The 24,070-nt window shown below is 42.2% G+C and overlaps 1 protein-coding gene across 1 annotated transcript; it reads left to right on the top strand.

Annotated features, from left to right (window-relative positions):
* Window positions 1-15,222, top strand: npm1b (nucleophosmin 1b). The gene is made up of 11 exons (XM_083891075.1): window positions 1-58; window positions 362-444; window positions 1,060-1,179; window positions 1,299-1,392; window positions 1,508-1,599; window positions 1,721-1,779; window positions 1,905-1,977; window positions 6,968-7,066; window positions 10,488-10,583; window positions 10,685-10,759; window positions 12,234-15,222. The coding sequence occupies exons 1-11, from the start codon at window positions 10-12 to the stop codon at window positions 12,285-12,287; spliced, it is 894 nt and encodes a 297-aa protein (XP_083747201.1). The 5' UTR covers window positions 1-9; the 3' UTR covers window positions 12,288-15,222.
* The last annotated feature ends 8,848 nt before the right edge of the window (window positions 15,223-24,070 follow it).

The following is a 24,070-nucleotide window of genomic DNA, read 5'->3' on the forward strand; positions in this document are numbered from 1 at the left end:
ACTTCAAAGATGGAGGACGATACATCAGATTTGAGCAGACCACAGTTGTATTTGTTCGGTGAGCGCTCTTATTGGGACAAAAATATCAAGAATATTCCGTCGCACAATCAACTTTTACGTCTTTTGTCACCACGCATGTGTCGCAATGTAACATTTGAAGGCGGAGGGGAGTGAGCGAAACTGATGGCGAACATGTCTGCCCACACTCGGCGCCAGTTCAGCTCTTTTGTTAGCTAGCAAAGCAACAACACTGTTAACACCAGTGTCTCCTGTAGTTTTTGCGCTTTCTTCTGCCTAATATTTTTAATAGTATAAGGTTAGTTACACTGTGGACATGTGTGTTTATTTTTTTCTCCTTCAGGTTGTACCCTGAAATGTGACAAACGGGAGTTCAGGGTTGACGTCGAGGACGATGATACGGAACAGCAGCTGTCACTCAAAGCAGTAAGTTAGAGCGACTGGAAGCAAAACATGAATGTTAAAAAAAAAAAAAAAACTCTCTCTTGAAATGTGAATTTTTAAAACTAAAGGTAATACAGTTAACTGCAGCATAGTCACAGAACTGTCAGGGAAATTAAATGTGCCTTTTAACGCCTTTTATTCGTGTTTATGTATAATGTGTCAAATGTTTTGTAATGTTTTTGTTTTGAATTGTGTTGTATTTGGCAGTGCCACCTTTCCCTTGCTATTGGAATGAGATGGAGAAATTTTAGGGCTGAAACAATTACTCGATGAATCGATTATTAATCGTTTACCAAATGATTCGTCAATTATTTTTAAATTGATTAAATGACAACATTTTTTTCTGATTTGTCAACTTCTTATATGTGAGTATTTTCTGGATTCTTTGCGCCATATAACAAAGAAATTAAAACGGTTCGTGGACAAAACAAGACATTTGAGAACATCGTCATTTCCATGTTTGCGTTCAGGCATGCCAAGCGATTATTTGATTCATCAAGACAATAATTGACAAATTAAAAAGTTATGAAAATAATCCTTCGTTGTGGTTCAGCCTTAAGTTGCAGATGTAAACATTGAGCTGTGCTGCTGTTGCAGGTGTGTCTGGGAGCGGATGCTGAGGACCATTTCCATACGGTGGAAATTGAGGGCCTCACGTATGATGGAAAAACAGCCAAAGTGCCACTGGCTGTCCTGAAGCCATCGGTCCTGCCGTCTGTGAGTACTGATGACGGCACCCTGGGAAACGTTTAAGGGACTAATAACTGATTTAATTAGTAATTAAAAATGTAAATATTACATTTAAACATAGAAGTGGTTGCTCTTCTCTTGTCCAGATGAGCTTAGGTGGATTTGAGCTCACACCTCCAGTTACCTTCCGTCTCCTGTCTGGTTCTGGACCTGTTCACATCAGCGGGCAGCACTTTGTCAGTGAGTATTAGAGCAGCAGCGGTTTCTCCTTCTGCCAGAATTACAGACTAACATGTAGAAAATACAGCTTTCACTTCCACAAAAGTTCCGCCAGTAACCAGTGTTTGCTTCGTAGGTGTGAAGGAGTCTGACGATGAAGAGGAGGAGAACAACTCGTCACCGGTGAAACGACCTGCGAGCCTAATGTCGGGGAAGAAGCCTCCAATGGTAGTTACCTAAATGTATTCCTAAATTTCAACTGATAAAGCAAATGTTCTTTTTGAGCTGTATTTATTTGAGTTTCAGAATTATAGAACAATAACGAAATTGTGATGAATTATTCTTGCAGAAAAAACTAAAGATGGATTCTGACGACGACGATGAAGAGAGCGATGAAGATGACGAAGAGTATGTTTTTTTTTTTGGTCACTACTTAAAGCTATGCTCGGATTTGTTTATTGTTTATTTTTGTACTGATATGTCACAATATTTGTCCCCTAAAAAAGAGTGTTTTCCTCTGCTTTTTTTTGCAGTGATGATGAAGACGATGACAGCGATGACAACGCTGGGAAGCCTCAGAAGAAAGTCGGAAAGGTGTTTGAAAAAGTAAGAATCTGTTTACAACTTCTTCTGAACTGGAAAGGGGGGGAAAATAACTGAATGGTTATGGATGGAAGAGTCGTTATTGCTACACAACAGCGCCCTCCACAGCCACAAGTTGGTAAATCTGTTGAGATCCAACCCCAAAGCAGTTCAGAGGTCAGCAAATCATTTTTGTCACTGGAGCTCTATAACATAGATAAAATACCTCATATTTTAAGAGTTTTGTTATTGAACATCTCAGATGCATACTGTTTTTTAATGATCCACATGACAAAAAAGTCAAAACAGTTTTATTCGCTAATTTATGCCGCTGCAGAGTTTATACCAATCACCAAACACTCAAGTGCAACCAATTTAAACTAGTAAATGTAGTGCATTCTTTTCTGCTGTTAAACTTAAAAAGATGGATGTGAACACGCTCTACATGCACGTGCTTCCTCTGCGTGAACTGAAATCGTGAAAATAAAACCAATTATCTGAAAATATGTAGTGACAAAATGGGTCAGGACTCATAATCATTGACTGTTACTTCTTCATCTGTTCTTTTCAAGAATAGTTTAGTAGTTCTTTCTTGAGTTTGTAGCTGAAAATTATCCACATTTTGAATTTCATTCAATTTACAGTTCTTCTACAGTAATTGTTCCGTCACTTTCGTCACAGCTCGGCCCAAACTGAATGTTTCTGTATGACGCCACACTTGTTTTATTTACCCATTTGTAGTGTCTCTCATCCACTGCTGTCCACCAGGTGTCAGGGCAGCCACGGGCTTTACCCTCACATTTGTTATGTGAATAAGGAATTCCTGTGTGTTGTTGAGCTCCGTCCACTCCCCTTTATGTTTCTACCACATCATTTAAAAAACCCCCACACAGTCTGTATCCTATTGCAGCACTTCATCTCGAACAGGCCCCGCCTCCTCCCTGCACTCACTGACCGTCCACCTTTTTTTTTTTTTGTATGATACAAAACATGGAACTTTTTCATCCTGTTCGCTCATGTACCCACCTGTTTTGTGCGAGTAAAACACAGGGTCTGTGTGGCGTAATGATCGGATTTCTCCTCTGTAATCTGCTTGAATTCTCACCGACTCGCCGACGAGCACTGTGTTATCCTACTTGCACACGCAGGTTTGTGCAGATATTCCTCTCAGGACACTGCACACCTTTATTATCACGGACCTTAACCATGACATCTAATGCACATCTTACCTGTAGCCATAACCAGGGCCACAATAATGAGGTTCAGCCTCATAAAGAGCTGGGTTTTTTTAAAATAAAAATAAGTCAATAAATACAAGCAAAGGTCCTAAAGAGGTAACAAAAACGAGCACACACACACACACCAGTTGTGGGAACAATCTTGCCTCATTTTTCTGTAACCCTGCATATCTTTGTCCCTCTGTCATCCCACTGTTAATATGATTGCTCCTCTTTATCGTCTCTCATGCCATTTGCGTTTTGCACCTGGCCTCTGCCTTTGAACACTTGTTTTGCGTGCTGCCACAATCACTAGCAAGTGTGTGTGTGTGTGTGTGTGTATCTGCCTCATTTTAAGTCCTTCTTTTTCCTTTTCTTTCTTTTTTTCTTTTTAAACACAATTCGAGTGTAAACTGTGCCAGGCAAAAAGATCAAAGCAGGGCAGATGCACATACCTGCGACGTGAGCGCCGAATCCTCGCCTCGGGGTCAGATGACAGCTGAGCAGTTCTGTCACCTGTTGATTTATTCTCATGTCTTCTCTTCCAATCCCTCCATTTTGTGCCTCCCCTCACCCCCCCCCCCCCCAAGACCTTAATCCCTGTCTTTACCCCTTTTTCTCTTTGACACCATATTTTGACTCTGTAGCCACAGTTTTGTTTATCTTGGCATCAAAAATGTGTCATGCAAACATTGAATACTGATAGATGAGGTAAGGTTCGTCCTTTATTAGGCCCACAATGAGTACATTTATAGTGTCAGGGGAAGGTAATAAATAATAAACATGCATCGGGATCTTAAAAAATAGAATATAATCTTCAGTAAAGACATGAAATAACAGCACAGTAACGAGTATTGCACAAAATTGAGTTTAAGATTGAGATTAACCCCTTTCATCACATATGTTGTCTTGTGACACATATGTTGTTTTTGGCTTCGCGCGAAGAGCGACCGCGTTTGCAGGGTTTCACAGTTTCAAAGTCAGATCCCGAGGCGTGTGGTCTACGAGTGATTTGTTCTCTCTATGTTGGAATCGCGATCCGACGGCGTTGCCAGGACAAGTAAATCTTACGTCATTATCTCAGATTGTACAATTATCAAACTTTTTTTGGCCGCAGAACAGCGCGGCTGTGCCAGTGTTGGCAATGGGAACGACGCATTTAGATATAGAAAAAAAAAGAAGTGGCAATGCTTTACCTTGATAGCAAGGATGCCTTTCTGCAACATGATCTGTACGCAGGAATCGGGGAACTTTTTCAGCCACAGGTGGTTGTTGTTTTTTTTTTTTCTGGGCCAAGAGAAACTTAATCCAGAAACACATAATTTGTATTTACAATTCTGAAACTCTCTAACTGCCCTGGGGCCGCAACTATTAATCAAATAGCAATCGACTGCACAATTAATCTCCTAAAGTATTTCGTTAGTCTATTAATAAACGCAAGTTCTGTTATTGCAGCTTCTCATAGGTAAATAGTTGAATGACTAGTTTACACAATGTCTTTGTTTTGTGGACAAAACATGACATTTGAGGGGGTTTTTAGACACACAATTTTACATTTTCTTCACCAAACAACAAATCGGTTCATAGAGAAAATTATCAACATTTATTGGATTTCACTAGAGTGCCATACAGCTGTCATGTTGACTGTAATCACTAGTGTCAAAACTGAAATGACTGTAATGTGAGTGACTTTGTTTTTTTTTTTTTTACCAAAACTGTTGGAGCTAACCTTTAAAAAAGAGCGTGGGCTAACGTGGGCACACGCTGAGTCATCAACTTTGGTCGCAAAATCCTCCAACCTCTGAACTTCTCCCGTCCTATTTTCATCCAGCCGTGACCATAGAACCATAGACCAGAAAAGACCATACAGTGACATTTTAACTGGAAGCCGAAACGGAGAACTTTCATGCTTAGATTCGTCCAGCGATTGCAAGTGATCAGCAACACCATCTGCGTTTATATTGGTCCCCTACAAGTATTATTATTCTCTCGTCCTCTGGGATCAATTACATGGAGGGGGGAAAAACGAGGACTTGATTTACAGCACAAAGGAGCTGCGTTATTGCGTGACCAAAAATCAGTTAATAATAATGTTCATCCGCCACTGGGGGACACCCAAACTTGCCTCTTTAAAGACGAGGGTTGGGCATTTCGAGCAGAAAAGCTATCACACACTTTGCTGTCTTTATGAGAAGTGTCGACGCTTCAGCCAAACCGACATGACAGACTTTGAGAACAGGAACAGTGTTCCTAAAATCGTCTTTTCCCTAAGAACGCAGCCGTCCAGCGTCTTGTGTTACCGTTGCTCCGGGACATTACACGTGTAATTGCCTTGTAGCAGTTATGTCAGCGCAGGCAATTACACTTGCAACTCATTCCAAGGTGAATAGCAGTGATTGCAAGGTGAGGGCTGGTGCTCAGGAAATGCAGGTACTTGCCTTGGCTATTACAAGGTAATTACACAGGTGCCTGAGAGCAATGGAAACCTGACAGGAAGGCCTCCAATGTGGAGATGAACAAGTTATTGGGTACTAAGTGTCTCATCAGTGGGAAGTTACCAAGTTTGTTTTGAGTATTTTTGTCTTAAAGGAGACATATAATGCAAAATCAACTTATATTTGAGACTCTGGAGGCCCTATGAGTCGGTGAAGTGTGAAAAAAGATGACTCGCTCTTGTTTTTGTGGTCCGCCTCAGTCTAAGTACAGGAGATAAAACACGCGATGTTGACTTCCGCGCTCATTGCTACGTCTCAATGAGACATTCCTGGGATTGTTGTCTCGCGGAGCTCCGATTTGTCCCTAAAAGCCGCGAGAGTACAGGCGAAGGCAATAGTATCCGGAAGAGCGGAAGTCTGCAAAAATGTTCTATTTTTGGCTGCACAGTGCAGCACAGAGTTCTACACAAACTTCCAGCCTCAAAGGATTCACGTGTCCAGTGGATGACGGCTTTTTCAAATGCTAACTGCTGTTAGCTGCCGGAGCCTCAGTGACGCTGACGCAGTTTCCTGTGTCTCATTTGCATTTAAAGAGACAGGCACTCAAAACAGAGCGTTCTGAACAGGGCTGTTTTATTTTGACCAAAGCATGTCACAGACATGTTCATTAGGACACCGGGGAACTAGGTTAGCTTGTAGAAATAAGGTGTAGTATGTCTACTTTAAAGTAATTGTGCTTGGAGATAGTTTTCAGCGTTGGTTACATATCACTGCTGTTTCTGTTCCATTTAAGTCTTCTTTTTTTTAAGTGTGATACTTAATCTGAATGAATTATTTATTCTCAAGAGTTAGGACTGCAACTACCCCTTAAGTTTTATGATGCCTGTCTGCCGTTCTCCTTGCCGTTGTAAAGTGCTTCTAAAAAAGGAGTCTACATGTGCAGTATTTATATAATTATGATGTTGCGGAGTGAGCGAGCGCGATGTGAGCACCTCGCGGCAAAAGACTTTGAAGAAAATCAACCACAAATGCAAACACTTTGACAAATGTGGTTCACATTACGTTAAAATGCCAATTATAATTTGTCAGCTATAAAAAAAAAAAAAAAAAGGCCTGGTAATTAGTGCTTTGATATAGTTTTCAAAACAACATGACAGCTCGACCAGAGCCCCAGAGAGGAGGCGTTATCTCGAGAAAAAGCAGCACCTTCATATTTAGTCAAAACACTTTTTCATCAAGTATTAACAACACTCTCATGTGCTCATTTAGTAGCAGCGTTACGAGCATGTTCTGCAAAGTAAACTCCCACGTTTCCAAACTCTGCAGACGGCTCACTAATTGTTTTTGTCTTTGCTTTGTCAGAGTCGAGAGTCTCCGGCAAAGAAGCCCAACAAAACTCCAGGCAAACAGAACGGTCCTGCAGGAAAACCATCAGGATCTGCGGTCAAACCACAGACTCAGGTATGACTGTGTAACCGGTTCAGCTATGCTAACTTGTGGTTGGCTTGTTGTTAGTGAATTAAGTGGTTGGCAGCCACACGGCTGGAGAATAGGAATTAAGACACAGTTTCCTTTATCCTTTTTTTAAATCTGTATTGTTGTGCATTAAGTATTAAGCACAGTAAGCGGTGTCATTTATTTAGAGGTAACTTTCATATAACACAAGTTTATAAAAATACATTTTGCTTTCTAATTTAAAAAGAACCCCCCAAATAAATGAATAAGCAACATCTCAATACCTTTTGTGTGAAATAACGTCGCATGCATGAGTCTGGAAGGACTCATTGTTTCAATGACCAGTGGTAATTGTGTGGATTAATTGGCCTCAACCATTAAAATGGGCCCAAACAAAGGAGGAAATTGTGTGGATCATTCTCCCTTTTTAACCCCAAGGAATGCAATAAATGCACATCGCAATTAACTCAACCTGATAGTTAATTTCTCGCGTGGAATGTCTCGGACGGCCGCCTCTCGCAGCCCCACTGCTTGAACTCTGCCTCTCTTTAAGCAAACACACCTGACCTCTAACCGTGGTCCCTGGGGCAAGGTTTAAACCTGTGACCCTTTGGCCTGACCCCCACCGCCTTGAGTTGCAGCCATCCTTTGATGGCTCGCAAACCTATTGTCGCTACAAGTGCTGTTCAGGGAAAACAAATTGGCGAGCTTCTCTGCAAGTATACAGTACGAGTTTGAAGTGTGAACCGAGCGGAGTGCACATACGTCATTTCCCCGTGTGATATCTCGATAGAAATCTGTTGTAACTCGGTGGCTCTGGGGATTTGCTGCTGGTCACCCACATCACCCTAAAACCGTCGTACCAGCTTAACTCTCTGGCCCGTGAAGCTTTGACTTTCCGCTGTCCAGTCTCCAGTTCTCCACGACCAACTGTTCCCTCTCTCGACAACCACTTCACACCCCTCACTTCCTGGACACACCTTCTCCCAATTGCCCTCATTACTGGCGTTTGATGTCTGGTGCAGCTTGTGCTTCCAGATGCCCCAGAGGAGCGAAGACGCGAGCGCGGGTGTCTGTTTTTTTTTTCCTTCCCCTCTCCTAAACGCAGGTGACTGGTCATTAGGTTTTTCTTGTCAGATCTGTTGCCAGCGCCGCAGTTCGCACCTCTCTCGGCCCAGCGTGCGGCCCCCGGCGCTGCCTTGCGTAAGCGGCCCTTGTCATGAGAACCGGCTAACTCGAGACGTGCTAATCTGAAGTCACTTTATCTCGCAGCTGGTGTCGTTTGATTGATGGGTTTGGAGGAGCCGATGCCTCGGAGCACACGTCACAGTCGTAAAGTTGTTAACCACTTCACTCAGGCTTACCCTAAAAAAAAAAAGAGGCTGAGTCATTGTTTTAACGACTGATTGACATGTGTTGCAGCAGGTGCTTACATTGTCAGTGGACGTTTATTTGCTTGTAGCTGTCACCTCACTGGTTTTTATGTGTGAAAAATGTCCGAAACACCGACCTGTGTTATGTACACAGTCATTGGATTAGAGTTCCAGTTCCCAGTGACCTGGAGGTTCCCCCCCCCCCACCCCCCTCCCAGAAAAGGGCCCCCAAAGCTCATGTTCCAACGAAATGATAATTACCGTCCCAGACAGACCTGATGAGCAAAGGTGTCACAACCATGTGTTTGCACTGGATTGGAGACAAGAGATTGCATCAAATGATAGCGTGCTTGTGATTAAGTTCCATGTCTCGTGGCATCTGTAATCAGTGTCTGGCCCAGATGAAAAAGCTCGCTCGCTTTTGTGTGTTTATCAGCTGTTTCAGGTCCACAGCTGTCCTTTGGAAGTAGAGAGCTGCCCGTAAATAATAAACGCGCACTGCATTTGTCTGGCCAGGAGCCAGCAGCTTATGTGCTCTCTTTTTGTAGTGTGGCATGTGTGTCAAAGGTTTTTTCACTTTATACCTTTTGATCTGTGCTATAAAATGCAGCTCTCTTAGGGACAGGGACACATTATTGCATTTTTTATTTTTTTTTTCTTAAAACGAGAGAGGTCATTTATTCTCTTAAGATCATTGCACCTGTTTTTAACTATTACCCTGTTCTCTGAAGCCAGAAGTTGCTGAAGGGACTTTGTAGACTTTTGTAGAATTCCTAAATGAGAAACAGTTCTTGTGGTAGTAGAAACAGAGAGTTTGTCGAGAAACATGGTTTGTATCTGTCTTTATGCAACATTTTGACCTGCTGCACATCTACATCGTCTCTGCCTAGTTCCAAGGTTCCGTGATGTGCAGTGTTTGTGATACGATGGACATGCTTTGCAAAAGGACGATAAAATATGAAGTTGTTTATTGTATCTTTTGTTGTTTTTTGTTATTTTCTTTCTTAAAATAGCTCTACAATAGCTCTACGCAGCAATGGAGCGTTAGTTCACCAAAGCTTAGCCAAGCGATAACATCGTTGACAGCAGCTTTACAAGGATAAAGATAATCAAAATATATGATATATGGAAATAGCTTAAATCTGAATAATATCCAAATCTTTTTATAATGCAATTATCAGCCCACAAAGCTGCAGAACCATACGTTTTTACTTGATTGGTAAAAAAAAAAAAGTAGTTCTATGAGTTGCTCCTCACGTCGTCTTTCAAATGTGTCTCTGTCTATCAATGAAACCCTGCAGTTTCACTGGATTCCACACTGGCTCTGCATGTAGAGACAAGCTCCGCGGCTTGTGTAACATGTGCAGTCACGGGCGTACGGCTGGTGTGTGAGTGTTGTTGTGTCACATTCAGACACTTCCTAATTGAGGACCTCTGCCGCCCGAGTCTGGACACAGCTGTAGCTGTAGCTCACGTTGTTCAGTTGTAGTAAAATGTGTGAAAGTGTGTTTTCCATGTTCCCGAAATGTGTCGTGTTTTCTTGTCAGGGGGCATAAAATTGATCAAACTCGTACTCATGTTGTCCATTAACGAGAACATCTGCACTTTCACCTTTTCCCGTTTAGTTTTCGTGAGGATTTACCTTCAGTGGAAAAACCCATTTGACAAAGAATCTTTGTTGCTCATAGGAGAGTCTGGGCTTTCCCTCTCCTGCATGCGAACGATCAAAAAAGAAAAACACACGCACACAATTTGTTCCTGATGCATTTGTAAAACAACAACAACAAAAAAGATGTGTAATTGTCCTTCTTTTTATTGCTTTTATCTTAACCCAGCTGCTTGCCCTCGCCAAACCTATAAACACATACTAGACCGAACGCTCGTCTGAAATCATCACCAATAGGTTCCATTTAGCAGGTTTTTGTGTCGAGGTCAAATTAGAACACAGAGGAGGAAATAATATAAGGAGCTATCTCTTTATCTACAACTCTATAAATCTCTCTCTATTTGACGCATCAATCAGTGTTTCTTATCTGGCTGATATATTTCCCAAGACACCTGCCCCAGGAAAAGACAAACCCCAGGCTGGCTCGTCAAAATCCCTCTCGCTGGCTGAGATTAAGAGCAAGTTGTCGACGACCGCAAAGGAGGTGAGTTCTGTCGTCCCGCTTTTTAGAAAATTTGTTTTAGCAAATTACCACTCTTTAATTGAGCTTCCGAAGCTGATGATTTAATGTCCCTCGTTCGTCAGGGGAAGTCTCTGCCGAAGACGGAGCAGAAGTTCGAGAACTTCGTCAAGAGCTCGTATAAAGTCACAGACAAGAGCGTAAGTAAATATGAGTTTTTCTGTTTTAACGTGTACATTACACATGTAACATCCTGCTTATTCATGTCATTCTGAAGTGAATTAGATCACATTTTTTGCCCTTTCAGACACAGATATTCTAAAACTTGTATTGATATGAAGGAATTTACGATTATCCAGAGATATTGTACCAAGATTACAAGAGAAATACAACACAAACAAAATCAAACATCCGTATCAGTAGCACATATCAGACAAATTGTCACTTTAGATATGGCTATCGGTGAGGTCTTGTTTTGAAAATAACCGTTTGAAACATTGCAATTAAAATAGTCTCAAAGGCTGCAATTGAATTGTTCTAAACAACACTTATCTTAGAGTTCACATCCTTGTATTGCACTTGCAGTAAATATTTTAACGGGTACAGCAGATTGACATGAAATCAAATCGTCAGAATAACTGCCCATAATTGAACTATACAAACACAGAGTCTGAGAACGCTTCTGTTGCCCCATCTCTTGGTGTCACTAATCACATTTACGTCCACCTTTGCCGTTTAAAGCTTTAAAAAGCTCTTTTCCATGATGGATACCAGGAATTGTTGTTCCCCGCGCTGTCCTCATTGACCTTACGCTGTCCAGTCGGCCTCCAAAGTCTCTCCGGCACAGCGTGTTCTCCTTTTGAATTATATTCATTTTGTGTCTGCGGGCTCTTTCGGGATGGAATGGGAGTACACCTGCCAAGGCGAACTCTTTCTTGGTGATTTACTGAAGTGTGTGTCTTTTGTAGCCTTAATGAAGGGACGGTGGTATGTGGATGGTACCAGCCTCTTTCACATTCAAGGCCTTTGACCAAACCCCAACACACAGGGTCTTTCTAAATGCAGGACTTAAATCTTTTCTAATACTGCTTGTCATCTCTGGAGATAAACAAACGGCTCCTGCGCGTTTTAATCTCCCCCCAAAAAAGAAAAATCCTGTAGCTTTTAGATTATCAGTAAAGTGTTTTCAGTTTCCATTTGTGACGTCTTCATCGCAGCGTTAAAATGTGAACAATTACAAGAGCAGGTGAAATCTCTTCAGAGCTCAGTGAGGGCTTGGGTGGACGAGTTAAAGAGTGGTGGTGGTGGAGGTGGGGGGGGCGGGAGGTATGGAGAGCTTGTTGATCCCAGTGTGTAGAAACATCTGTGGAAGTGCTTTGGTTTCATCAGCCAAGGCTGAGATCTGTCAGACCTGGAGCACCTAGTCATATACTCTGGTATGCGCTGCTGCCCCCACCCAACCCCTCGTCGCTCCCCAGCACAGCCCCATCTAAACTCCGCGTTCCCACAGGCGAGACGCACAAAAGCACGTTGTAGTAAAAGTGAGTCATATGTCTCATGCTGTATCGCACTTCATTTGGATGATTTATAATTTCTCTCCTCCCCCCCCATCCCCCCCCCCCCCCCATTATTCTGCTGCCCACCCCTCACTCCTCTCTGCATACCCTCCCTCAGGTGATCAAGAACCTCTGGAGCTTTCTACAAACACTGAAGACCATGAAGAAGTAACACGAGCCTCTCGCACCGCGACGCATTTGTATGTTTTTTTGCATCCTGCCGCGGGACGTTTAAAGGCACAGTCGGCGAGATTTCCTGCGACGTCACTTGCTCGACTGCGAGCGCCGAGAAAGCCGTCAATTATTCAGGTGTCATCATCGTTCTTAGATGCAAAGCACTTTGTTTTTGTCGACTTCATCGCATGCCAGCAATCTGCACCACCTACAGGAAAGGGAGAACATTAGGGAACTGTAGACGACGGTTTGCTTTTCATGCGGAAAAGATGGAACTGCTGCAGTGTCGACACGTTTGCCACCTGCAGGCGGTAAAAACTACGAGCTGCAATCAACGACCGATACATATTTAGAGCACAGAACATACAAACAAGACTTTTTGTGCTCCTGCACACCTTAAAAAAAGTCAAATAAATCAATCAAATTTTGTTTGAAAATTAAAAAATCTCAATTTGCCTCACATGGTTTAACATGTGCTGTGTTTCCATAATTGTACAGTTTGGTTTGGTACAGAACGGTATGGTTTGGAATGGTAAAGACCTCGGTTGGGCTTGACTTTGGACTGAGAGCAAAAGAAGTGGAACAGTTGGGGCTGGTTATTTTTGTTCTATTCCGAATGGAAGTGCAAAAAAACACCTATCGTACTGAACCAAACTGAACTGTTCCACTCAGTGGAAACACGTCCTTAGTCCTTATTCCACAACAATGAGGAAAGAAAACACAAAAAAACCAACACAAAATACAATAAAAAAACATTTAACAGATGCTGAAAACCATATTAGTATATTTCCTTTATGCTAAAAACGTCCAATGTCTTTTTAACAGCAGCTATGAGATGAAAACACAAGGCGAAACACTGCATGTAGTATAGAAATGCATGCACGTTGTATATATATACAGTACAAAAAAAAGCCTTTGTCCTTGCCTGTAGATGGAAACTCTGCATGTCTTCATATCGACGTTCTCCGCCTGCAGGTGGTGCATGTTGCCGAGCCCCGGTCCGTTTTCAGGTGCTTTGCATCCGAGACTCCGCGTCTCCTCGCTCAGTCGATAATGCAATAGGAGATATTGCAGAATGTGCCTTTAAATATTTCTGCCGTAAACTGATATGAATCGGAGTCCCATTTATGTGTGAATTTGAGCCGCGTATACGGGAATAGTTAGAGGGGCCGATGCAAAGGGATCATACAGTGAGGATGTTTTTACTCCACAGTGTTGTTTTTGATATTTTTTTTTTAGACCTCTCTGGATTTACAAATCGTTTATTTTAGCTTGTAGCCGTGCTTAGATCCTGTTTTATTCGTTTGTGTTTATTAATTGGTATAATTGCTCAACACATAATATGTGTACAAGACTCAGTCGAGCAACACGCTCGAGCTCGTCCACAAACCCAAAAATGATTTCAGTTTTAATGATTTCTTTTTTTATATGGATCAAAGAAACCAGAAAATATTCTTGTTGTTTCAGCCCTAGTTGCAACTAACGATTATTTTCATCATCGACAAACCAAACTTTTCAGTTTTAATGTTTTCTTTATTGTATGGAACAAAGAAACTAGAAATGAATGACATTTAAGAAGCTGAAACTTGTTTTAATTATTAAGAAAAACACTCAAAACTATTAATAGAATACTAATTTGAGTCGTTGGTGCGTCATTGCATGGCTAAACGATACCACAATTAGATTTTCTGTCCCCTGCCGTGAATTTAATACATTAAATTTATAGATAAGATAGATTCACTCGTTAAATGTAGGAAAACTTCAAACACGTCCTCTAACGGGAATCCGACCGCGTTACTGATTCCACCGCGTGCCGCGGTGATTTGCAACTCAGCATCATTTGCTACATTTATGCGTGTGTGACTGCACTATTGTTTAGGGATGCGCGATGTTGACTTTATCGGATATCGGCAAACACGACTTAAACAGTACGACGAATAGGCCGCTGCCTCCTTGACTTCTATGCTGGCACTCGGTATCTTCATCTACTACGACATGTTTGCCAAATTTTTTGGTTAATTTCACGACCGAAGCGACAATTTACTGCTGCAGTTGAGCGTAGGGAAAAAAGTGTATTGGTTATTGGCTCAAGCTCTCCCAATATATATCTGAAATTGGCCAATATTGTGCATTATTATTAGTTGGGACTGCTTTGTTAGCATCTCCAACTTTATTCGTCCACTTTTCTTTGTTAGTAAATCACGTTTTCGAGAGCTTTCGCATGCCAGACCTGGTAATTTTTTTTGACTAACTTCTATTAGCTTGTGTGGGGCCAGGTTTTCAACGTACATGAACAAAACTTGGTACACATGTTTATTAGGTTGGGGAAGTCAAAAAACTCAATGAGGGCCTATGCGCTAAACCCAACAGGAAAGCCGCCATCTTGGATTGAACGCCAACTCTTGAGCTGATTTGTTTGCGCAACAACGGTATTTGAACAAACTCGTCCTCGAGCTTTCGTCCGATCGTCTTTTTTCATTTTTTTAGCTGCTTTCAGCAATCCATACATCTTATTGACTTTATTTCACACTTTCAATAATCATTTAACCGTCATCTCATTACCTAAGCGTCGCAGACATTACTCACGAGTAGATTTATTTCGGGAAATGCTAATTAATATCCAGCCCGTTCCCATCCGAGCGTGTGGATGACACCGATTATAGCTTAAAAAACAAAATCTGTGGGAAAAAAAGGCTTAAAGAATATTATGGGCGCAATAAAACCAACACAGATGTCTCATCTAACGAGTTTTTGGTTTTTTTTCTCTCTCTTTCAAGTATCATTACATGCATACAGTTAAAAAAAAACAAAAAACAAATGGACTGTTAACAAGCCCCAGGAATACATTTACGAGTTGGCACCGATGAGCGTTGTATTAAAGTGTAATCCAATTCACAAAAAAAAACACACTCTGCGCAAGTTACACGTACACACACACACATCATGATATTAGTCACGAAATAATGTTTACAAGAACCTCATAAAGCCCTCGGTCTATTAATTGTCCGTGCTCGTGTATATCATGACACAAAGCAGGCACTGCGGCGCTTATAATGTGTTTATGATCCTGTATAATGCTTTTTATGAGCCAAATGCTGGCAGGTGGTTGCCATCCTTAACCCGATCACATGGCTCCCCTCAGCCGTCCCCGTTGTCTGTAAAGGATATTTGGAATTCCTTAGGTGTGAACTTTACTACTTCGGCTAATTTCATTTGTGTAAGTCACCCTATTAACGAATGGATCGACCTAAATCTGATTACGAGTTTGTAAATATTGATGTCGTGAGCGTGTAGAAGCAGATTGTCAGTGCTACGGCGTTTGCTCACACAAACACAAAACCCCCGCACTCTGTGCTGAATTCTATGATTTTAAAACGACTACATTTCTTTTTTTTTGTTGACAAAACTCTTGCTTTTATTCACAAATACGGCAGCTGATGAATTATGTTTTATAAGTCTGTGTCTGTGCTCAATCCGCCCTCGCTCATAGCTGGCTTTGCAGCTTAGATCTGTTGGTTTTTCTTAATTTTTGAATTGTGTGCGTTTCGACTTAGTTTAGTTTCGAGTGTAAATCTGTTTTCTTTATCTTTACTTTGTCGTCCTTTCATTCTGTACTGAGTCATTTGTGAAGCCAGTGATGAACTATATATGTCCATGTGAAATTAAACAAAAGGGGAATGATTGTGATCTGTATTGATAAACCTGGTGTCATTTGATCCGTCGATCGTGAGGACGTTGGTCGACTGCAGTTCGCTTCGTCACGGTGCAATTTCGTTGGTTTTCTACAACAAAATACTACCTACGTGAAAGTGCTGTGACTTTGCTTCGACTCCCTTCCTGTGACGGTACTCTGACCAATCAGTGGCTGGCAGAGCAGGTACTAAACAGTGTACCGGGTACTATGCTAGTGGAAACGCAACGAAAGAGCTTGTGGAACCACGCTATAAGTAGCTTTCAGTGAGCCTCAAAACTCAAAAGATGTTTAGTTTGTCTCTGTAAAGCTGACCCAGCTCAAATAAATGTAAACGGTTAAATCTGGGGTTATGAAAAACAGCGATCCATACAGTCAGGTGACAAAATTAAAATTATAACGCACTGGGCCTTTAATTCTGAGTGTGTTCCACTTGCAGCTTCTGTTGGATCCGGTCACAAATGATCACCAAGTTAATATTTGGCAACAAACGTGATAATTAAAAGTTTAATCATGTCATGTAAACTCCACACAGACCAGGAATTGAACCTAGAACCTTCTTGCTGTAAGGCAACAGTGCTTACTACTGAGCCACCGTGACACAAATACCTTTGCAAAAGAATTAGAGTGACCAGCTTTATGACATCAGCTCATAATATAGTATTTTTTGGAAGCAAAATAAAAGCTTTGAAATTGCTTTTTTTTTTTATTGTCTACACATTTTCAGTGTTTTGTCTGATGATAAATGGTCATGTGATCCACTATTTATCACGCAAGTCATTTCAGTAAAAGGTTTCTATGAAACGGCGACATGGTAGTTCATGTCTCGGGTTTTTTAAAAATATATAAAAAGGACAACGATGTGAAAAACAATAATGCCTCTTTTTGTGCCGCAGCATTTCCCTTCTGTCGCCAGTTAGGTGCTCATTGATTTGCTGTCATGTGGTGCTTCTGTAAATTTCCAGCCTGCTTAACTTCTCATGGTTTGAAGATGTTTTAAAGATGCGCGGCCAAACGTGTAGCAGCTGCCGTTCCCAGCTGACGCATATTAGGTGAAGATGATACAAAAGAAGAGCAGGATTCTTGGTTTTCCCCCTAATTATCATAATCCTAATATAACCCCTGTCCTCCTTAATTACCATCTTTATTGTTACCACTGGGTGGCAGTGAAGTCCAGCCTTAACTTCAAAGCCAGACTGCATAATGATATAAATTGATAAAGCCTTTTTTTTTTTTTTATTATTATCATTTCTTACCTGAAGTGTGAGTCAAACATGACTTCATTGCCAGCTGAGCGGGGTTTTTGCCCCGTAGCCACGAGGAAGTGAGGTTCACCGGGCGGATGCAGCGACGGGATGACGCACAGTTTTATGTTCCACACAAGACGAATGAGAGGCACGTGGAAATCCCCCCCGTTCTGTGGTTGACTTGAATTCCAGTCCAGGGTTTGACTGAACCAGCCTGGAGGTAACTCACTCACGAAAACACACACACACACACACACACACAGGTGGGCCCATCACTCCACGTTAGCACCCAATTTCCAGCACCTATAGAGTATGGGTTTGTGTGGATTTACACAGCCACTTAATTAGGTACAGAGGATAATTAAGTGTCAGGCGTGGCTCCTGGTCTGCTGCTCTAGTCCATCTTCTTTATTATGTCATGTATTGTGTTCAAAGATGGTCCGGTTATTGTTGCCTCTGTTAGCTCGAAACAGTCTGGTCAACAAGACCATAAAAAAACCTTAAAATTACAGCTTCAGAAATCATTTTATTGGGTCACTTATTTTTAATGGGGATATTATAGCCTATTATTATTCCCGCTCTGCACATGAATCTCTGTCCTTGCACTGTGTGTGTTTAGTGAGTGTTAATAATAAGTCTTTAAAAAGTCATTTAAAATCCACTTTCATCACCGTGCGTTTGCTTCAGCGTGTCCAGCGATAGTTCCACAATGTTGCTTCACTGTCACGGGGACCTGCAGTACACGAAGAAGAGAAGAAGGAAAGACTGAATGTTTCTTTTGTTAATTTGGGTAATAAAGTGGCTCTTTAATGTCAGCTCAGAGATCGTAACGGTTAAGCGACGCAGACGCGGGGGCAGGTGTGCTGTGTGTCAGCGCTCCTCGCGTGGCAGCCAAACGTAACATTAGGGAAATATCGCCCTTTACTTTAATCCAGCCGTCACACGATATGGGACAGGACAGTCGTGACAGTCTGTTCTCAGTCATCTGAGGGCAATCACTGCGCCCTGTGTGTGTGTGTGTGTGTGTGTGTGTGTGTGTGTGTGTGTGTGTGTGTGTGTGTTCCCTTCATAAGAGAACAGGTGTGTCTTGTTTGTGCCCATGTCTCTGCCCCCTATGAAGAGTGTGTGAAGTACAGAATGGTCAGATTGTTCTATGTAAAACCAGCTGCTGCCTCATTAAGAGTGTGTGTGTGTGTGTGTGTGCGTGTGTGTCATTGCAGTTTTGATTAAAAAGGTTTTTTTTATTATCAAAGGTCTGGTGTGTAACATTTAGGACGGTTACCAACAGATGTTAAGTTTGTTTCTGTAGATGAACCTTTTTCTCTACAGAGCTCCCCCTACAGACATAAATATTTTTTAACATAAACATCTATCCGTTGTCTACCGCTTTATCCTCACCCCTCCATTCCCCTCTCCTGACCATGTGCATTTATTTTTAACAGAGCCTGCGAACACAAGCCATGAAGCCGTATCCATGCTGGCGGGCATCTGTTTTGCATGCATCCGTGTTATTTAGTTCTCACATTCGAAAAAAGCTGGTCCGATTTTTTTTTACTCGTGTGTGGCCCAGTGGTTGTTTCCTCTTCCCCTTTTTTAGTAAACCGCTCTGCCATACTTGGCTAGGTGGTGTGTATGTTTGTGTGTGTACTTCTATAAAAAAAAAAAGGTGCGTTTCTCGCGAACCTCTTGATTCTGAGGTCACCTGATCGACGGCCCTGATCTTGAGACACTGGTTTTCCGCTAAAGGCCACATTATACTTCTCCGACTGCGTATGCGTTATCCGTCTGCGTCACCACGTAGACGCCTCGAGCATTTATACTTCTGCGTCGTGGTGACGGACACTCGCTGCAATTTCCCGCCCGATCAGTAGGGGTCGCTGCGCAAGGTTGTTGTGCTTCTGGCTACAGTGAGCAATGGCGTCCGAGAAAGAAAGAGAGCGAAAGACTGTTGTTGTTGAAACAGTGGCCGTTTCTCACTTTTCTGTGTGACGGAACGCAGTTTTAAGATAATTTGAGGCGAGAAATTGGCCATTTAGAGTCTAAACATGTGTTGTGTGTGTTAAGATATGACGTATTTATAGTTCGGCAGCGGCGTTATCGGCGGGGATCAGCTCCGCCTCTGTCTGGACGCCCGGAGCGCAATGAGAGCCGGCACAGAGCAGCTTAGCTCGGTCTGTCCTGAGGACCAATCGCAGCTCTTGCCGTCTCCGTTGTCCCCTGACGGAGTGACGGACACTTAAAAAATATTTCGTGCAGACGGAGACTACGCAGAGGCTCTTCGACAGTCTCTGCGTCGACGCAGAGTCTCTACGTAGCCTACGCAGAGAACTTTACGCAGAAGTATAAATTGGGCTTAACAGATAGAAGGCGAAGTGGAGCTAGCCCCCAATCTCCCTGTAACAAGACATTTAACCATCACAATGACTCCGAAGCTGTTAAATTCGGCTAAAAACCCGGCATAGATCCGCCTAAAAAGTAAAATCTTAAGGGCCTTACTTAACAGACAAACTAGCCAATGGTTTTTGTTACATGTAGGCCACTGTTATTTCTGAGAAAAGCAATCTGCAATCTCACCATTAGGTGTCACTAATGCCTCCTCAGCGGACCCCTTTAAATCTCGACACATGTGCTCGGCTTTGCTTGAAGAAACAAACCACACAAATCCACATTAAAAATTCAGTACCTGTGTTGTCAACACTTCATCACTTCTTTGTTAGCGCGGCTTGTACCAACTAGTATCAATTAAGCTACAAATTTCCATTTGATACAGTCACTGGTGCAGCTGCCAAGAGAGCAACTGCACATGCTTCTCTCCAGACGTCTTGGAAGTGTCAGTATATCTTTCTCAAAGACCAGGCAGGCGCTGTTTTCCGTGAATTTGAGGCACAGATTATGCAACCTCATCCTACACAGTTCTTTAAACTGCCCTCGGGGAATGTTAACACTACTGTCAGACTTACTATATTGCTCCACAGCAGAGCAGCGCAGCAGGCATTTTTACTGCTCCAGTTTTGATGGCTAAAGGCAGGGATGGCATGTACAACTGCTTTAATTACTGTGTGTTTTAAGTAATGCACCTCTGAGAATACTCAGGTTCTTACATTAGATCACTTTCTGCTAAATCACCGCTTGTCCATGACATGACATATGGCCATGATTTTGGTTCTGGGCTCATGTGGAACCCGGATAAAGCCAAATGATTTTGTAATCCCAAATGAGGCATCGGCTCAAAATGACTCCAGTTTACGAGAGTCACATGGATCGAGGCGAGGCGGGGGTACAGCTGCGGTGTGTGACCGAAGAAAGTCAACGATAAAAACCTTCTCACTCTCATGATATGTCAGGTACTTGCACACTTATGTGGCAATTTCATGCTCGTCTTCCTGACATGCTGACAACAATGGAGTCTCTTTTGTTATGATTATGACAAATCAAATTTATTAATCCCAACAGGGGAATTCCTTACCCATCCTCGGAAATACTGGGAGCCTTCCTAGAACTAGGAAGCTGTTGGCAGGCTGTGAGCAGCACCCAGGGAGGAGCGGAGGTTGGGCACTTTGCTCAGAGGCACCCCAGCCCCTTGACCTGTCGGGATTCAAACTGGCAACCCTCCAGTTAGAAACCTACTTTAATTTCCCCTTGGCCATGGTAATTTAATAAAGCTGTCCAATGTCTCATATATTCTTTTATTACCTTCTCACCCTTAATGTAGTATTGACACCTGGCCTCTCTTAGCTAGCTAGCTACATTGACCTGTTCCATCAGGTAATTGCTTCTTTCTTCAACGGAGTGGCGTCAAGCGTTTAATGCAGAATTGCATTGTGAGTCTGTTGCGAGCTGCAGAGGTTGAGAAATGTTCCGCTTCTGAAGCATCGGCCTATCAAAAATGTCATATACCAATCATTTATGCCATTATCTCAAATACAACAAGATTGTTCTCCCTGTCAGAAAAAAAGCACACCCAACATCACATCGTCATCGTTTCAGCTATGTTAGCAACTCTTAGCCACAGAGTTGGCCATGGCGGACACTGCTATGCTAATTTCAATGTTGTCTTTCCATCATAGTTTGGTACGGTTTGGAATGGTAAAGCCCTGGGTCAGGCCTTCACTTGGTAGGTGTTGTGTGGGCTGTGCCCGATGACCGTGTCGGCGAGATGCGTAGCGTGACGTCAGCGAACGATGACATTGTGAACGTGACGCAACAGACAACAAAGGAGGACATCCAGCAGCTCTGTTTTTCCTGCCCGGTTTGTGGTTTTTTGTCTCAACAAGACATCAAGCTTTGTACGAGAATAGACTGCGAGCGCGTGATCTAGTTCCACCTTGACCTCAACGTACTATTTTTCTCTGGTGCCAAAAATTGGGGTGGTTGGGGCTGGTTATTCTGGTACTATTCGTTATGGAAACACGATAAAAAACATATTGTACCAAACGGAACTGTTCCACAGTAGATAGAAACGTGAATCAAGTGACATGAAGTCATGCGGATTGGACTTAAGTTAATTGGATCATAACGTAGAACCTCAAATTTCCCAGGTCTGTCACAAAAGTATCAAGTTTTTATTAAAAGCTCTGCTAAACTCTACCTCTAATACATTATGGGGTAGATCGATTTACCTGCAGGACATTAAACTGAGGATAATACAGTACTGATTTGTTGTTTTAGCAGTGCTATAATGACCATATATTGAACAATAGCACCACCAGGGAACCCTAAATAACGTTACTGGTGAAAGAAATATCTGCTGTGAAAATGTCTATTACGCCACGTTTATTCGAGACATGCTCGAGCAACACATAAACATGTCGTATGAGTTAAACCCATTGACAGCTTCGCTAATATATGGGACCGACGTTCGCAGTCACATCATTCCAATCCAAACGCCAACGATCACAGAATCTGACAGACATAAAAACAACAAAGGTGTTGGTGCCCTGCTGAGACACTGCTGTATTTTCATACTTCTTTGGTGGAAAGAAATGTAAGGTCATGTTTCTGCAAGCATGTACATACATCTCTGCCCCCTCTTCTTTTTTTTTCCCTTTTCTTTTGACCCAGAAAGAAGTGTGATTTTTAAACACATCTGTACATTGTCTTTGTACAGCAGTTGTTAACATGCGCTAATATATAATAATATAATATAAAACAATGATTCTGTGACTGGTGATAATGTGATTCTTTTTTTTAAAGATCCACTGGCCAAGTTTGCAGCTTTGGCGGCCTCAAGTGATAGAGATAGTTTAAGCTGATATTACACTTCATCAGCCATGGACTTTGTATTTTTAATCTCAGTCTACTCCAGTACTCTCTCAGATTTCACAATCCCTTTAACAAGAGAGACCTGGGCACAATAAAATACAAAACAGGCGATGACCGTCTTACATGAACATGACAAAATTCACTCTGATAAGACCTCGTTGAGATCCAAACATCTTAACTTGAAACTTAAGTCTGATGGTAGAGTGTTGCACACCAAATTTGAAAAAAAAAAATAATAATAAGTTTTGCCTGTTAGAAAAAGGTCTAGTCTAGTTTTTGGAGACGTCATCAGTGGGTAGATTCTTGCCTAAATTAAGTGGGAACATACACAAAATGATGATTGATCCGTCACTAACTGTCAACAGGATGTTGCTAACAGAAAGACAAACATAGACGTGGCTCTACCATCAGCCTAAGGTTCATCCAGATCGGATCCAGACTCTGGATTTAGCGAAAGTTGGAAACTATTTAATAAGTTCCGATACTTCTCAGCGACATCTTCTACACAGTTTCAGAAAGTCTTCTGGATCTGGTGAACGCAAATATTTCAGGTGTACAACTCAGGTGACAAAGTGTTAAAGCGAAACTAGACCGGAAGTTCCTATTATCGCTGTTTTTTTTAGTGTGTATCTGCGTCATTACCTTGTTTATGAAGCCTGACGGTTCGAAACAAACAGTTCAGCCATTGCTGAGAACGTTGTGTTTTATTGTAATTTCGGGGCTCAACGAGATCACTGAAAATCCCGTAATAGTTACGTAAGCAGCGGTTCCGCTGAACAACCGATCGTCCTGCTCCGGGCACTAGTCCGGGCACATCCGGTTACGTACATTGAACCGCAGAAGAAGAATAACGTCCGTTGTGGAGGTGTTTCACGAGCAACAGTGTCTTCTGACTCTGGGTCTGACTCCGGTTTAAAGTCATAAAAGGGACTGCGGCGGGGAGTCGTGAAGAAGCTATTTTTAAACACTGTTAAAACAATGTTTTGATAATGAGGAGCAGTGCATCCGCCGTTCCAGAGGTGGGCGCTGCGCTTCTGAGAACGGATGTGCTGGATAGTACTGGCCAATCACAAGACTCTGTCTTCTGGGGGTGAAAGTTCACTCTGAAATATCGCAGCAGAAAAACACCGTCAGAAAGGGGATTTCTATCGGCTAGTTCACAGCAACTATGAGGTTTTTGACCATAAAAACAAGTTAATATATGTAAGTAGACCTCCATAACTAACATATATGTGCAACAGGACCACTCTGTGTGACCTTTAAAACCTTTGCTTTTAATGCACCATGAGATATAAAAGTATGTTATAAAAGTATGTTAACAGAGAATAATTGGTTTGCTGCTGCGTCGTGCGCTAAATCTGACAAAGAACGACGTGTTTTCACTCGGAAAAATCGGAAAACATTTCTGTCAAGAACGTCACAATCTTGGTTACAGGTGTGTTTGAAAGAGCGCGTTGTTAACAATATCTGTTTCCCCGGGTAGTTTGTTCTTAACTTGTCAAACCAAAACTGCTGAGGGTGGTGTATAAATCCACCCAACACACACATACATGCACACACCCATCCCTCCCATGATGATTG

The sequence above is a fragment of the Microchirus variegatus genome (genome assembly GCF_963457635.1).
Source record: "Microchirus variegatus genome assembly, chromosome: 6".
Classification (NCBI taxonomy): Eukaryota; Metazoa; Chordata; class Actinopteri; order Pleuronectiformes; family Soleidae; genus Microchirus; species Microchirus variegatus.